The following is a 13,538-nucleotide window of genomic DNA, read 5'->3' on the forward strand; positions in this document are numbered from 1 at the left end:
ACTTCTGAGCTACAGAACTGTAAAATAATAAGTTGGTGTTGTTTTAAGCCACTAAATTTGTAGTAATTTATTAAGGCAACAGTAGAAAATGAATGCACGGCCTCATCCTGATATTCCCATTCTTAAATTCATTTCATTTATTTCCACCTAGACTTGAGCCCTAACCTTCCCTCATCTCTGCTCTCTGGGTCGGTCCTCTGGCCCCTGAATTGTTGAGAACTCCAAGGGGATGTGCTATTCAGGTGAATTTCAGCAGCAGGCAAAGGGAGGAGTCCAAGAAGAGGGCAGGTGAAGGTAAGGATTAAGCAAGAGCTCTAGCTCTGGAAGCAGACTGGCTTGGTACTGAATCTCCGGGAGCTTTTATTCTCTGTGGAAGCCTGAGCAAGGTATTTGGCTTGTTTCTTCGTCTCTAATGTAAAGACAGTGATAGGTGCTACCTCAGAAGTTTGCTGTGAGGATGCAATGTGATAATATGTGTAAGGTGCTAAACGCAGCGCCCATCAGAGAGCAACACAGGAAATGAATGGCAAAGAAACTCTACTAGATATTTATCATGTGAGATTATAATTAATGTTCATGTGCCACCAGGAGACCAGATCCAAGGAATTGCAGAAAGGTCACAGGAGGGCACTCAAGGGCAACGTTTAAGCACCCAGGGCCAGGTGCCCAGCCCTCCTCCTGTTCCCCTTCCTGGCCCCTCCTCTTTCCTGCTGGGGCAGCAGGGGCTTAGGGACAAAGCCCCAGGGGATGCGGAGGTGGCTTGGACAGCTGGTGCTCACACACACACACCCGCCCTGTCTCCCAGAGGCCTGGCAGCCCCACACTCTCCCCCTCTGCTCCCTCCCCACTGCCCCTCCACCTCGGGCTGCCCTTTGGTGGCAGATCAGGGCTGGTTTCCCGAGGAGTGGGGCGCACGTGGCGCGAAGCCCCCGCCTCCTCGCTGCCCCTGAGCAGGGGGCCGTGGGGGGAGCTGACCCGCGGCCGGCGTGGGGTTCTCACTTCCCCTCCCCAACGGCCACGGGTGCAGGTGCCGCGGGCCGAGTCCCGCAGGCGGGGCGGACTCTGTGGACACGCCCTCGTGGCGAGGCCGGGCTGCCTGGCGGGAGGAAGCGCCAGAGCGGCGACCGGTCCTGCGCTGAGCCCGGCGTCCCTCCAGCCCGAGCCAGGACGCCGCCAGTCCCGGCCCCGGCTCCGGGCACGCAGCGAGCCAGGGATGTGAGCGGCGCCTCGCGGCATGGCAATCTCAGGTGGGTAGGCAGGCGCCGCGGGTCCCCAGGCCCTTGGGCCCTCTCTCGCCCCCCGCACCCCTTGGGGCGCGTTCCCCTGCTCGCTTCTGTTTGCGTCCTCAGTGCGGGGATCTTGCCCTTTTTCTGCTCTTTTCTCTGTTCCCTGTCGCAAACTTCCCACTTTAACTTTCCCATGTTTCCCGCCCCAGCCTGTTGCGTGATTGTCTTCAGCCCCTGCCTGTCCCGACTCCCTCCCACTTCTTCAGAGTCTCCTTCGCTTCCCCCACCTCTGGCCCTCGGAGTGTCTGAGCGTCTCTTCCCCTGTCCCTCGACTCTGAAGCGAGAGGCGAGTTGAGAGAAGCAGAGTGCGGGCAGTGTGGACGGTCTACGCGGCCAAACGCGTCTCCTGGGCTCCGTGGACCCACAGGGGGCGCTCAGGCAGTCCTAGGTGGTGCGGAGAGATCAGCTGGGGGCCCTTGGGACAGCTTCCCAAGCCCTGTTCCTCCACCCCTCCCAGGCTTTGTGTTTTGGTTCTAGAACTTTGCTAGGGATCTAGTAACACTATTCCTTGAACTTTACTTTTCCTACATCCTTTGCAGAACTTTGGGGAATGGGGAGAGTTGGTGGTCACACTCATCAAAGGGTACCAGGCGTCTTTTCTGGCTGGTCTTGGGTTGCCTTCTGGTTCATGGGTGTACACACTTGGCAAGTTGCTCACTCACGGAGATCCAGAAAAACCACATAATGATGATAACAGAGACAGTTAATGAGTCCTTACTATTGCACTCCAATGGATACTGTGCATCTAATATGTTCTCCATGGTGGGCAGGACACACCTAGTCTCTGCTCTCCAGGAGTTTATGGTCCTGTAGAGGAAAGCAATAAGTAAACAAGGAATTACTAGATGAGAAGAGGTAGAGTTACGGTGTTTACAAATGGGTTTACTTTTCTTTTCCCAGCCCACTTTATGATGTTTTAGTAGGGATAACATGTGAAAACAGGTTGCAGGTGCCCCTTGAAAAAGAGACTAGGTGGCCAGGAGAAGGCACTGTTCTTACAGGAGGTGAGCAAACACTCGAATGAAGAGCTAGCTCTCCCCAGATCCTCTGAGGATGTGGTAACGGTGCTTTGGAAGCAGGGGTAGAAAAGGCCAGGGTGTGATGGTTCTGTTAGTTTTGGTACTACAGGCTCATTATCTAAAGGGGATGGGAAGGTAGTTCATCACAGCCTCCTGGTTCTCCAGTTGGGCTCTGGAGGCTAAAAGAAGCTGTACTGTGAATAAGGAGGCCTAGAAATAGCAGGTAATATACACTTAATAAGGAAAGTCTCTGGTATGACATGTGCTATGGGAAAACAATAAAGAAGGGTGAGGGAGATTGGGGTTAGAATTTCAAATGAGGTGGCCAGGGTGGAGAAAGGGACATTTGAGCCAAGCTTTGAAAGAGGAGAGGGAGGAGGCTGTTTGGGCAAGAGTGCTCCAAGCAATGAGTGTATGTGGTGTGGTAAAGGAAAGGCAGCAGGCCAGCGTGGCTGGAGTAGGTGGGCTGTTGGGGAAAGGGAGATGAGGCCTGAGCATAAACCAGTGAAGCCACCTCCTCCTTCCATGGTCGGGGACAGGCCCTGGGCTGCTGAGTCCAGGAAACCGCAAACTGGGAGGGCCTTTGGGCGGAAGAGGCTGAGAAAATGGCCTCTCTTTTCCTCTTGTCCAGCGTCCTGTGTACATCTCTCCAGTGGGCACAGCTGACGGGGCTAGGAAGGCAAGCTCCAGTTCAGAGGGGGACCGTAGTCCGGTGGGCAAACCTGGGGCTATTTATGGGCTCTGTAGCAGCTTCTTCAGGTGTCCGTAATGGTTAGAGCTGTCAAACTGTCTTGCTGTCTGCATCTTCTGTGGCGAGACACCACTCCAGGTGCTGCAATTGATAGTTGGCTCTCTGGAGTCGCTCGGGTTCCCTGAGGTCTGGAAGTACAGGGACCCATGGGGGAAGGTCATAGTGGTGAGAGCAATGCCTCTCGCCAAGATGATGTGGGCTTTGGAGTCATCCCCACTCTTCTGTATGTTCTTTTTTTAAAAAGCAGCTTTATTGTGACATAATTCACATGCCATACAATTCATCCATTTAAAGCATACAATTCAGTGGTTTTTAGTATCTTTACAGATATATGTAGCCATTACCACAGTCAATTTTAGGACATTTTCATCACCTCAAAAAGAAACCTTGTATGCTTTAGCTATCACCCTTTTATTCTCCTCTCCTGTCCCAGCCCTGAGATCTACTTTGCCTCTATAGATTTCCCTACTCTGGGCTTTTTATATGAATGGAATCACATAGTATGTGGTCTTTGGTGACTGGCTTCCTTTGCGCAGCATAATATTTTCAAAGTTCATCCCACTGTAGCTTATATCAGTACTTCGTTCCTTTTCACGGCCTAATTCTCTGGTCTTTTTAAATTCCCTTCCACTGAAGGGGAAGCATTAGTCTATATTATTTTCTGAAAGATGTATTTGCTTGTTGAAATCCAGGAGAATCTAGGCTCCCTGTCTTTGAAAGTACCTTGGGTAGGAAGATAAAATGAAATAGACTCAGCTTATTCCACAAGATTCTCTAGGCCCCTGATGGCATCTTGTGTATTTACACGTGAGGGAGAGGAAAGAGAGAGGATCCATGGGTGACTTTCCCAAGTGGCCAAGTCTGTGACTGGGTGAAGAAAGACTAGGACCCTCTCCTCTGTGTGTCAGTTCTCATACCATCTCTTGCCCCCTCTCTCCAAGGCTCCTCTTCTGTCTAGGTCCTTCTACTATTCCTGGACTTACAGGACCATGGAGCTTGAAGGGACTTTTAACCCTTTTGTGATCTTAACTTCCACGTGATCCTTGAGGCCTCTCAGTACTCTTGCCAGTAGCTGAATTTGAACACCTTGTGGGGTGGGAAGCTCCTGATATGATTGACCACATCTCTCCTTATCCTGGTCACCTTCCCTATCTCTCATCCCTCTTCAAATACGGTGTTCAGATTCAAACACAGGGCTTCAGGATGGATGAATGGGGTGCCAGAGTCACCTGCAGGCTGAAGAAGTGGTCTGGGCTGAGTGGTTTGAGAAGCTCTCTGGTACTTCCTGTCTGCACTTCTCTCCAGTGAGTTCTTTTTTTTTTTTGAGACGGAGTCTCACTCTGTCACCCAGGCTGGAGTGCAGTGACACGACCTTGGCTCACTGCAAACTCTGCCTTCCAGGTTCAAGTGATTCTTGTGCCTCAGCCTCCCGAGTAGCTGGAATTACAGGTGTCCGCCACCATGCCTGGCTAAGTTTTGCATTTTTAGTAGAGACAGGGTTTCACCATGTTGGCCAGGCTGGTCTTGAACTCCTGACCTCAAGTGATCTGCCCGCGTCGGCCTCCCAAAGTGCTGGGATTACAGTTGTGAGCCACCACGCTCGGCCCTCCATTGGGCACTGAGTCCTGCAAAGCCACCTCTTTCTGCCCCAGCTTTTTACCCTGTGGACTCCCTGCTGCTACAGCCTCCCCTTCCTCTGCTGTGATCCATTTCTTTCTCCTTCTATAGCCAAACCTGTTCTTTATGTTTTACAAGGACAAAGAAAGACCTTTCCTCATTTCTGTCTAGACTTGTGGACTCCTTGTTGGCTCATGTGTTTCATTTCTCTTAACAAATGAACAAACAGAAAAAAAAAAAAGAGAAATGTGATTGGGGACAAGTGGAAAAACGACTTACGGTTAAAGGAAAAGGATTATTGCTGAAGAAAGGAGTTTCCCCCATATAAGGCAGAGTTGCTGACAAAGCATTTAGTCCTGTATTGTTACCCAGCACATCAGAAAGGGACTGGAACTTTCACTTTGGACTTTTTAAAAACTTCCCCGTCTTTCAGTTTCCCAGCACGGCAATATTCAGGAAGGTGATAGATTTCATTGTCCTCATTTACATCAAGGCAAATTTGCCTAGACTTAGTAATTGGTCTAAGTCACACAAGTTAGTGACCAAATATGTTGTAATGTTAACGAGTCTGAGGCAGTAATAAATTTCTCCTCAAATACTTTCGCTCAAAGGGAATTGAATTTAACACTAGAACCCTAGGAAGGAGACATTGTGCATTTATTTATTTATTTATTTATTTAATGAGACAGGGTCTCACTCTGTCATCCAGGCTGGAGCGCAGTGGTATGATCTGGGCTTACTGCAACCTCCACTTCCCAGGTTCAAATAATTCTCATGCCTCAGCCTCCTGGGTAGCTGGGACTACAGGTGCGTGCCACCAGGCCTGGCTTATTTTTGTATTTTTTTTTGTAGAGATGGGGTTTCACAATGTTGGCCAGACTGGCCTCGAACTCCTGATGTCAAGTGATCCACCTGCATTGACCTCCCAAAGTGCTGGGATTACAGATGTGAGCCACTGTTCCTGGCCAGGAATGAGACATTTCGAATAACTGTTCTGCTTGTTTGTTTGTTTTTAAATATAGGAGATTTAAGTGTTTTTTATTTTAATTGTACTTATTTATTTTTGAGATGGAGTCTTGCTCTGTCACCCAGGCTGGAGTGCAGTGGCGAGATCTCAGCTCACTGCAAGCTCTGCCTCCCAGGTTCATGCCATTCTCCTGCCTCAGCCTCCTGAGTAGCTGGGACTACAGGTGCCTGCCACCACACCTGGCTAATTTTTTTGTATTTTTAGTAGAGACGGGGTTTCACCGTGTTAGCCAGGATGGTCTCGATCTCCTGACCTTGTGATCCGCCTGCCTTAGCCTCCCAAAGTGCTGGGATTACAGTGTGAGCCACTGTGCCCGGCCTCAATTATACTTTTAAATAAAATTTTATTATAGAACAGTTTTAGATTTCCAGAAAAACTACAGTTTTAGATTTCCAGAAAAACTACAGAGATAGTACAGAGACTTCTCATCCAGTTTCACCTATTATTGACATCTTACATTAGTGTGGTATTTGTGACAATTAATTAACTGATATTGATAAATTATTAATAACTAAAAGTTCAGACTTTCCTCAGATTTCCTTAGTTTTTATGTAATGTCCTTCTGTTCCAGGAGCCCATCTCAGGTACTATGTTATATTTAGTAGGCGTGTCTCCTTAGGCCTTTCAAGGCTGTGATTTTCTCTGATTTTCCTTGTTTTTGATGACTTTGACAGTCTTGAGGAGTACTGGTCAGTTATTTTGTAGAACGGCCCTCAGTCGGGATTTGTCTGATATTTTTTCCCATAATTAGACCGGGGTGCTGGCTTTCGGGGAGGAAGCACACAGAGGTGAAGTGCCAGTCTCAGCCCATGGTATGCAGGGCACACACTCTCAACATGATCTGTGACTGTCGATGCTGACCTTGATCACTGGGTTTCTCTATTGTAAATTTACTTTTTTTTTTTTTTTTTTTTTTTGTCTCCTTTTCCACACTGTGCTGTTTGGAAAGAACTCACTCGACACAGCCCACAATAAGTTCTCGGTGTAAGGAGTTACACTCTACCTTCTTGAGGGTGGAGTTATCTACATAAGTTATTCAGAATTGTTATGCATGGGAGATTTGTCTGTTTTCCCCAATGTATTTATTCAATTATTTATTTCGTATCAGTATGGACTCCTGTATATTTCTTTTATGCTTTGGGTTATAATTCAATATTATTTTATTTATTTTGTTGCTCAAATGGTTCCAGCTTTTGCCACTGGGCGCTTTGAGTTGACTCATGTGTTCCTTTGACGTATGCCTGTCATTGAATTTTTGTTTGAGCAGTTGTTACTTTCTGGCGCTACAAGATACTCCAGGCTCATATTGACTATTTCCTGCCCCAGGAAATATTTAATCCTAGACTCATTCTTAGAATCCATCATTTCTCTAAGGAATCCTGAATCCTTTTGTTGGAGAATGGTATGAGAAACCCATGGCACTAGATGTGTTTTATTAACTGTATTTCTTAAACTATATTCTGTATTTCCTTGACTTTTTAAATTGGGTGCAAGTTAGAGATTAAGAGCATGGACTTTGGAGTCAGATCCCTGCTCTGGCACTAACTGTGTGTGCTTGGGCAGCAGTAGCAGCAAATCTTCAACCAGTTTTAATGTCTGTGTCTGTAAAATGGGGCTTTTTGATAACATATACTTTGTGGATTGTTCTGAGGATTAAATGAGAGAATGTACATGAGATGCTTAGCAGAGTGACTAACACATGGTCAGTGCTCAGGAAACAGAGCTGAATCACAATTTAAGCTTTTCTTGATGACTTAGAGTCTTTTTTTTTTTTTTTTTTTTGAGATGGAGTTTCACTCTTGTTACCCAGGCTGGAGTGCAATGGCACGATCTCGGCTCACTGCAACCTCCGCCTCCCGGGTTCAAGCGATTCTTCTGTCTCAGCTTCCCTAGTAGCTGGAATTACAGGCACATGCCACCATGCTTAGCTAATTTTTGTATTTTCAGTAGAGATGGGGTTTCATCATATTGGTCAGGCTGGTCTCAAACTCCCAACCTCAGGTGATCTGCCTGCCTCGGCCTCCCAAAGTGCTGGGATTACAGGTGTGAGCCACCGTGGCCAGCCCTTGACTTGGAGTCTTTAATAAACAGCAAGTATTATGATGTGCTGTTAACAGAGGAGCAGGATCTACTGTTAACTGGGGAGGCAGGATCCAGGGGGAAATGATTACCCATTCCCTCAGTGGCCCTAGAGTTTGTTATTTAAAAAATGTTCACTAAGGCCGGGCGCGGTGGCTCAAGCCTGTAATCCCAGCACTTTGGGAGGCCGAGACGGGTGGATCACAAGGTCAGGAGATCGAGACCATCCTGGCTAACCCGGTGAAACCCCGTCTCTACTAAAAAATACAAAAAACTAGCCGGGCGAGGTGGCGGGCGCCTGTAGTCCCAGCTACTCGGGAGGCTGAGGCAGGAGAATGGCGTGAACCTGGGAGGCGGAGCTTGCAGTGAGCTGAGATCCGGCCACTGCACTCCAGCCTGGGTGACAGAGCGAGACCCCGTCTCAAAAAAAAAAAAAAAAAAAATGTTCACTTACTTTTGGGTCACTAAATTCTTCTCATAAAATTGGAGTAATCACTCATGGTCATGTGGTCTTTAGAACAGTGTAAAGTTGTTGCTTTTCTACTAAGTCAGTCAGTACCCCAAACCCAAGCTGCCTCTGAGGCTCAAGCAATCCTCCTACCTCAGTCTCCTGAGTAGCTGGGACTATAGGAGCACACCACCATGCCTGGCTAATTTTTGCATTTCTTGTAGAGACAGGGTTTCACCATGTTGCCCAGGCTGGTCTCAAACTCCTGAGCTCAAGCAACCTACCCGCCCTGGCCTCCCAAAGTGATTGGATTAGTCATGAGCCACTGGGCCTGGCCCCAAGCTGCCTTCTTAAGGGTTCTACTTGTGCTTAGGAAATTTTTTTCTTCTCTCTTCTTCATTTTGCCATCACTTGCCAACCCTATTGAAAACACTACTTATGGTTTCTTCATCACTAGTATATGGGACCACAACCATCCCTTCCTGAGATTTTATTCTCCTTCTGTCTATTGCACAAATTGTTGACTTGATACGTGTATGTATGTGGAGGAAGCTGGTGGCCACCCTTTTTCACTTTTGCATTTTTACAAAATGCTCCAGGCTCCTTGCACAGCATCACTAGCATTGCATCCTTAATATTATAATGAAGTGTAAAGTCTTGCATGTTTCCTACCTGATGGCTCGTGCCCATGCACACACATCTGCAGTAACACTTCACACTTAGAAGAACGTTTGCCTCTTAAGATAAACCAGCCACATACGAAGGAAGGACAGAAATAAGGTAAAAATATTCTGATACTTTAACTCTGCTTCTCAGTGTCAACTGTGTAGTTATGTAGCTTTGCCAATGTTATACCTTCTATAGTCTTGAAATTATTTTTCCATTGAGATGTAAAGAAATATTCTACACAGAAAAAAAAGATCCAAACAGCAAATATTTTTATTTATTTATTTATTTATTTATTTATTTATTTATTTTTATGGAAGGCTGCAGCACTGGTGCATTAAATTTTTGTCCTTAATCTGTGTAAGCTTTGGAATCAGGGTAAGCATTCCTGAAAATGACCATTATATTCACAATTGAGGGAACAGACCGTGATCTCAATTGAGTTCTCTGTAGAACCACGAATGTCCAGGTCATCATCAGAATTGCTGACTGGTTTTCTCCAGTTCCACACTGTTTGTCTAAGATTGACTTTTTAAAAGATTTGTACACCTTCCCTTCAAAAATACTCTCAGGTTGATCAGCTTGCTCCTGCTGAGAAGGCTACTGGGCTCTATATTAGCACTGGAGTAGGGCTCCAGAAAACCAGGGGGGCTGAAAAAAGAATGAAACTGCAAACATTCGTTTTATTTGCTATTTTTCAAAATTTGGTAATATCATCCTGGGGGAAATCAGAACTATGTTGGGCTTGCATTGTACATGTTGCTTTTTGGTTTGAATATAGTGGTGGGTTGGATGGGGGCAGGAAAGAGGATTCATCCTATGATCTTTTCAGAGCCTTAAGGTCTTGCCTAAGTCCTGCCTTTGTCCTTTTCAACAGGAAACATCAACGAAATGCGGCCCAGGCCTAGCGTTTAATTGTTTTAGTCTACAACTTAGCTGGTTCCCAACCTTCATAAAATGTGACCAGCTTCCTTCTCTGAGTTCCCTGTTGTGTCGTATGGACAGTTTATGCTCACCTCTTCCAAACCACGCACAGAACAGTTTGTTGAATTCATGGAGAGATGATGAGCCAAAACAGTGGTAACAGTTATGTTAAGAGCCAAGCTTCTTTGAACTTTGGTAATTGGAAGCTATGACTTATTACTCGTAAGATTCTTGGCATAGTTCCTGATGGGTGGTGCAGGTGAGTTGGGAAGGAGGCTGGACGGGGAACCAGGGAACAACCTGAGCATCAGTTCTGGCTCTGCCAATAATCTAGAGTGTGAAGTTGAGCAAGTCCCTTAACCTTCCTAGATGAAGTGTTTCTTTCATCTGTAAACGAGGAGTTTGGGCCAAGTGATTCCTGAGAGCCCTTTTTGACTCTCTTTTTGGCATTTATGTTTTGTTAGAGGAAGAAAGCCTATGTTATGGGCCAGGTGTGGTTAGGGACACCTTGCAGATTGTATTGTGGAGGTCACAGCATTAATTCAACCACAACTATCGTGCACTTTAATATTATACATTATTTATATTCATGTGAGGATAATGACACCAGCTACCAATTCCTGAGGGTTTTCTACATGACAAGCACTATGCTTAGCAGTTTATGTGAAATATCTAATTTAACTCAAATCCTTGCTTGGCCACTGTGAATCTTGGGCAAGTTGCTTAACCTGCCACACCTCAGGTTTCTCATTTTTTTTAAAGAATGGACCAATAATAACCTACCTTCTAAAGTTGCTGTGAAGATGTAATGAGTTTAGTAGGCAATGTGCTTGGAAGAGTGCCTGGAACATAGTAACCTCTATATAAGTGCTTGCTGTTGGGGTTATTATTATTTATTATTATTGTTATTGTTATAATCTCATACTGCATTAGGTGTAGGGGGAAAGTGCATGCCAGGCAGAAGCAATAACTTGTGCAAGGATCTAAAACAGTATGGGGTCGGGCCTGGTGGCTCACGCGTATAATCCCAGCACTTTGGGAGGCGGGGATGTGTGGATCACTTGAGGTCAGAAGTTCAAGACAAGCCTGGCCAGCATAGTGAAACCCCATCTCTACTAAAAATACAAAAATTAGCCTGGAGTGGTGGTGGGCACCTGTAATCCCAGTTACTTGGGAGGATGAGGCAGGAGAATCACTTGAACCCGGGAGGCAGAGGTTGCAGTGAGCTGAGATTGGGCCACTGCATTCCAGCCTGCGTGATAGAGCAAGACTCAGTCTCTAAATAAATAAATAAGAAATAAATAAAACAGTGTGGTATGTTTGGTCTAAGACAAGGAGTCTGGTATGATTGGAACACAGACTGTAAATGGGGAAAGAAATGAGTGAGTGAGGTGTGCTGGTGTGCTGGAGGCACACCATGACAGATTGTGGGTGCCAGACCTGGCGTCTGGATGCTCTACCTTTGCAGGTTCTGGGGAGCCACCTAGAAGGGCAGGTGTGCTAACATGCTTCTGTGCCTCATTCTTGCTCAGGGGTGCCCAGAGGGTGCGACATCCTCATCATCTACAGCCCGGATGCCGAGGAATGGTGCCAGTATCTGCAGACCCTGTTCCTGTCCAGTCGGCAAGTCTGCAGCCAGAAGATACTGACTCACAGGCTGGGCCCCGAGGCCTCCTTCTCGGCAGAGGACCTAAGCCTTTTCCTCAGCACCCGCTGTGTCGTGGTGCTGCTGTCCGCGGAGCTGGTGCAGCACTTCCACCAGCCGGCCTTGCTGCCCCTGCTGCAGAGAGCCTTCCATCCTCCGCACCGCGTGGTCAGGCTGCTCTGCGGCGTGCGGGACAGCGAGGAGTTCCTAGACTTCTTTCCAGATTGGGCCCACTGGCAGGAGCTCACCTGTGACGATGAGCCAGAGACCTACGTGGCAGCTGTGAAAAAAGCCATTTCCGAAGGTAAGCTTTTCTTCTAAAGATAAGCAAGCCCTAGAAGACTTATTAATCCAGGTGCTAGGTGTAAGTTTATATTCCAAAATGAGCAGGGATCTCAGTATGTTAAGAGACCTGGTCATATTTATGGGTTTAGAGCAGCCTATTCCTGGGGTGGGGTAGGGGCAGGACAGGTCTCCTGCACTATCAGGAGAGGAAGAGGACACTGTCCCTTGTCTTCTGTACAAGGGCAAAAGCCTTCTTTCTAGAATTTTCTATACCTTGGAAGACACAGGACAGAGTTCCAGCCTAGAAAGTAGTGGGGGTGGGAGGCAGAGACTTAGTTTGCTGTTGGTGTGAGGAATGAGACTGCTCACTCTCCTGCTTGCATGTTACTTCCATTTTATCATCATGCGACCTTCACATTTTTGTCAAAAAAGTTTTTTTTTTTTTTTTTTGAGACTGAGTCTCTCTCTGTCACCCAGGCTGGAGTGCAATGGTGCGATCTCAGCGGACTGCAACCTCTGCCTCCCAGGTTCAAACGATTCTCCTGCCTTAGCCTCCTGAGTAGCTGGGATTACAGGTGTGTGCCACCATGCCTGGCTAATTTTTTTGTATTTATAGTAGAGACAGGGTTTTATCATGTTGGTCAGGCTGATCTTGAACTCCTGATATCAAATGATCCACCCACCTCAGCCTCTGAAAGTGCTGGGCTTACAGGTATGAGCCACCGTGCCTGGCCAAGGCATTGTTTTTTTCGATAACATGGTTATAGAGAAATAACCCTCTTCTCTATTTCCCATCAGCCTAGCTTCTATATTTTGCCGTTTCTCCTTTTAGAGTAGGAAAATTCCGATCCTTTCTGTGAGGGTTAGTGACTTCAGTGGCCCCAGGAAGTGTGACACACACTCTGATTAACAATAACAGAAGACGTGCTCTGGGATGGACACATGTCACAGCTTTTCTTCCTCTTTTTGCTTTTTTTTTTTTTTTTTTTTTTTGAGACAGAGCCTTGCTCTGACGCCCAGGATGGAGTGCAGTGGCGCGATCTCGGCTCACTGCAACCTCCACCTCCCGATTTCAAGTGATTCTCCTCTCTCAGCCTCCTGAGTAGCTGGGATTACAGGTGCCCACCACCACACTGGCTAATTTTTGTATTTTTAGTAGAGATGAGATTTTACCATGTTGGTCAGGCTTGTCTCAAACTCCTGATCTCAGGTGATCCACCTGCCTCAGCCTCCCAAAGTGCTGGGATTACAGGCATCAGCCACCACACCCGGCCTCTTTTTGTTTTCTATTTTTGCCTCACTATGGGCTATGAGTGGGCTATACGTTTATATTCTATTCTATTGCCACCCAGGATCTTATATACCTGACGCCAGCAAAGAAGCCTGGAAAATTATGGCCCTGATTTAACTGTGCCTCAGTTATCCCTGGTGTGACTTGGGCATTAATTTGTCTCACCCACCCCTATGCCATCTGATAAACTAAATCAAGAATTTACTAATTTTCAGTGACCTTAAAAAGCTAATGTAACTTCCTAGGTGCTTTTGTCCCTGGAATTGCCTACTCTAAACCAATGAATATGACCACATCTTTTAACAAAGTAAGATTCCATCTAATTTTGTAACATAAATCACTGGTGTGAATGTAAGACATGTCTCACTTGAAATCCTGGGACCTGGATTAGTACTTTTTCTAGGGTTTGCTTATCATTACTTTAGAAAGGCAATGATGGAAAAAGCATATAATTCATTTTTGCATGTTTGTCTTTCATTACTTTGAAGGAATTGTGATCT

At 46.5% G+C, this 13,538-nt stretch overlaps 1 protein-coding gene across 2 annotated transcripts in view; it reads left to right on the forward strand.

Moving 5' to 3' along the window:
• The first annotated feature begins 1,092 nt into the window (after window positions 1-1,092).
• Window positions 1,093-13,538, forward strand: part of LOC105478460 (phosphoinositide-3-kinase adaptor protein 1) — a 129,983-nt gene continuing 117,537 nt past the window's right edge. For both annotated transcript variants that reach the window (XM_011735797.3, XM_011735798.3), the window contains exons 1-2: window positions 1,093-1,247; window positions 11,350-11,766. In XM_011735797.3, the coding sequence (XP_011734099.1) occupies window positions 1,235-1,247; window positions 11,350-11,766 (430 nt within the window). In that variant the 5' untranslated portion in view covers window positions 1,093-1,234. The remainder of the gene's footprint in view (window positions 1,248-11,349; window positions 11,767-13,538) is intronic.

Source organism: Macaca nemestrina, chromosome 9, assembly GCF_043159975.1.
Source record: "Macaca nemestrina isolate mMacNem1 chromosome 9, mMacNem.hap1, whole genome shotgun sequence".
Classification (NCBI taxonomy): Eukaryota; Metazoa; Chordata; class Mammalia; order Primates; family Cercopithecidae; genus Macaca; species Macaca nemestrina.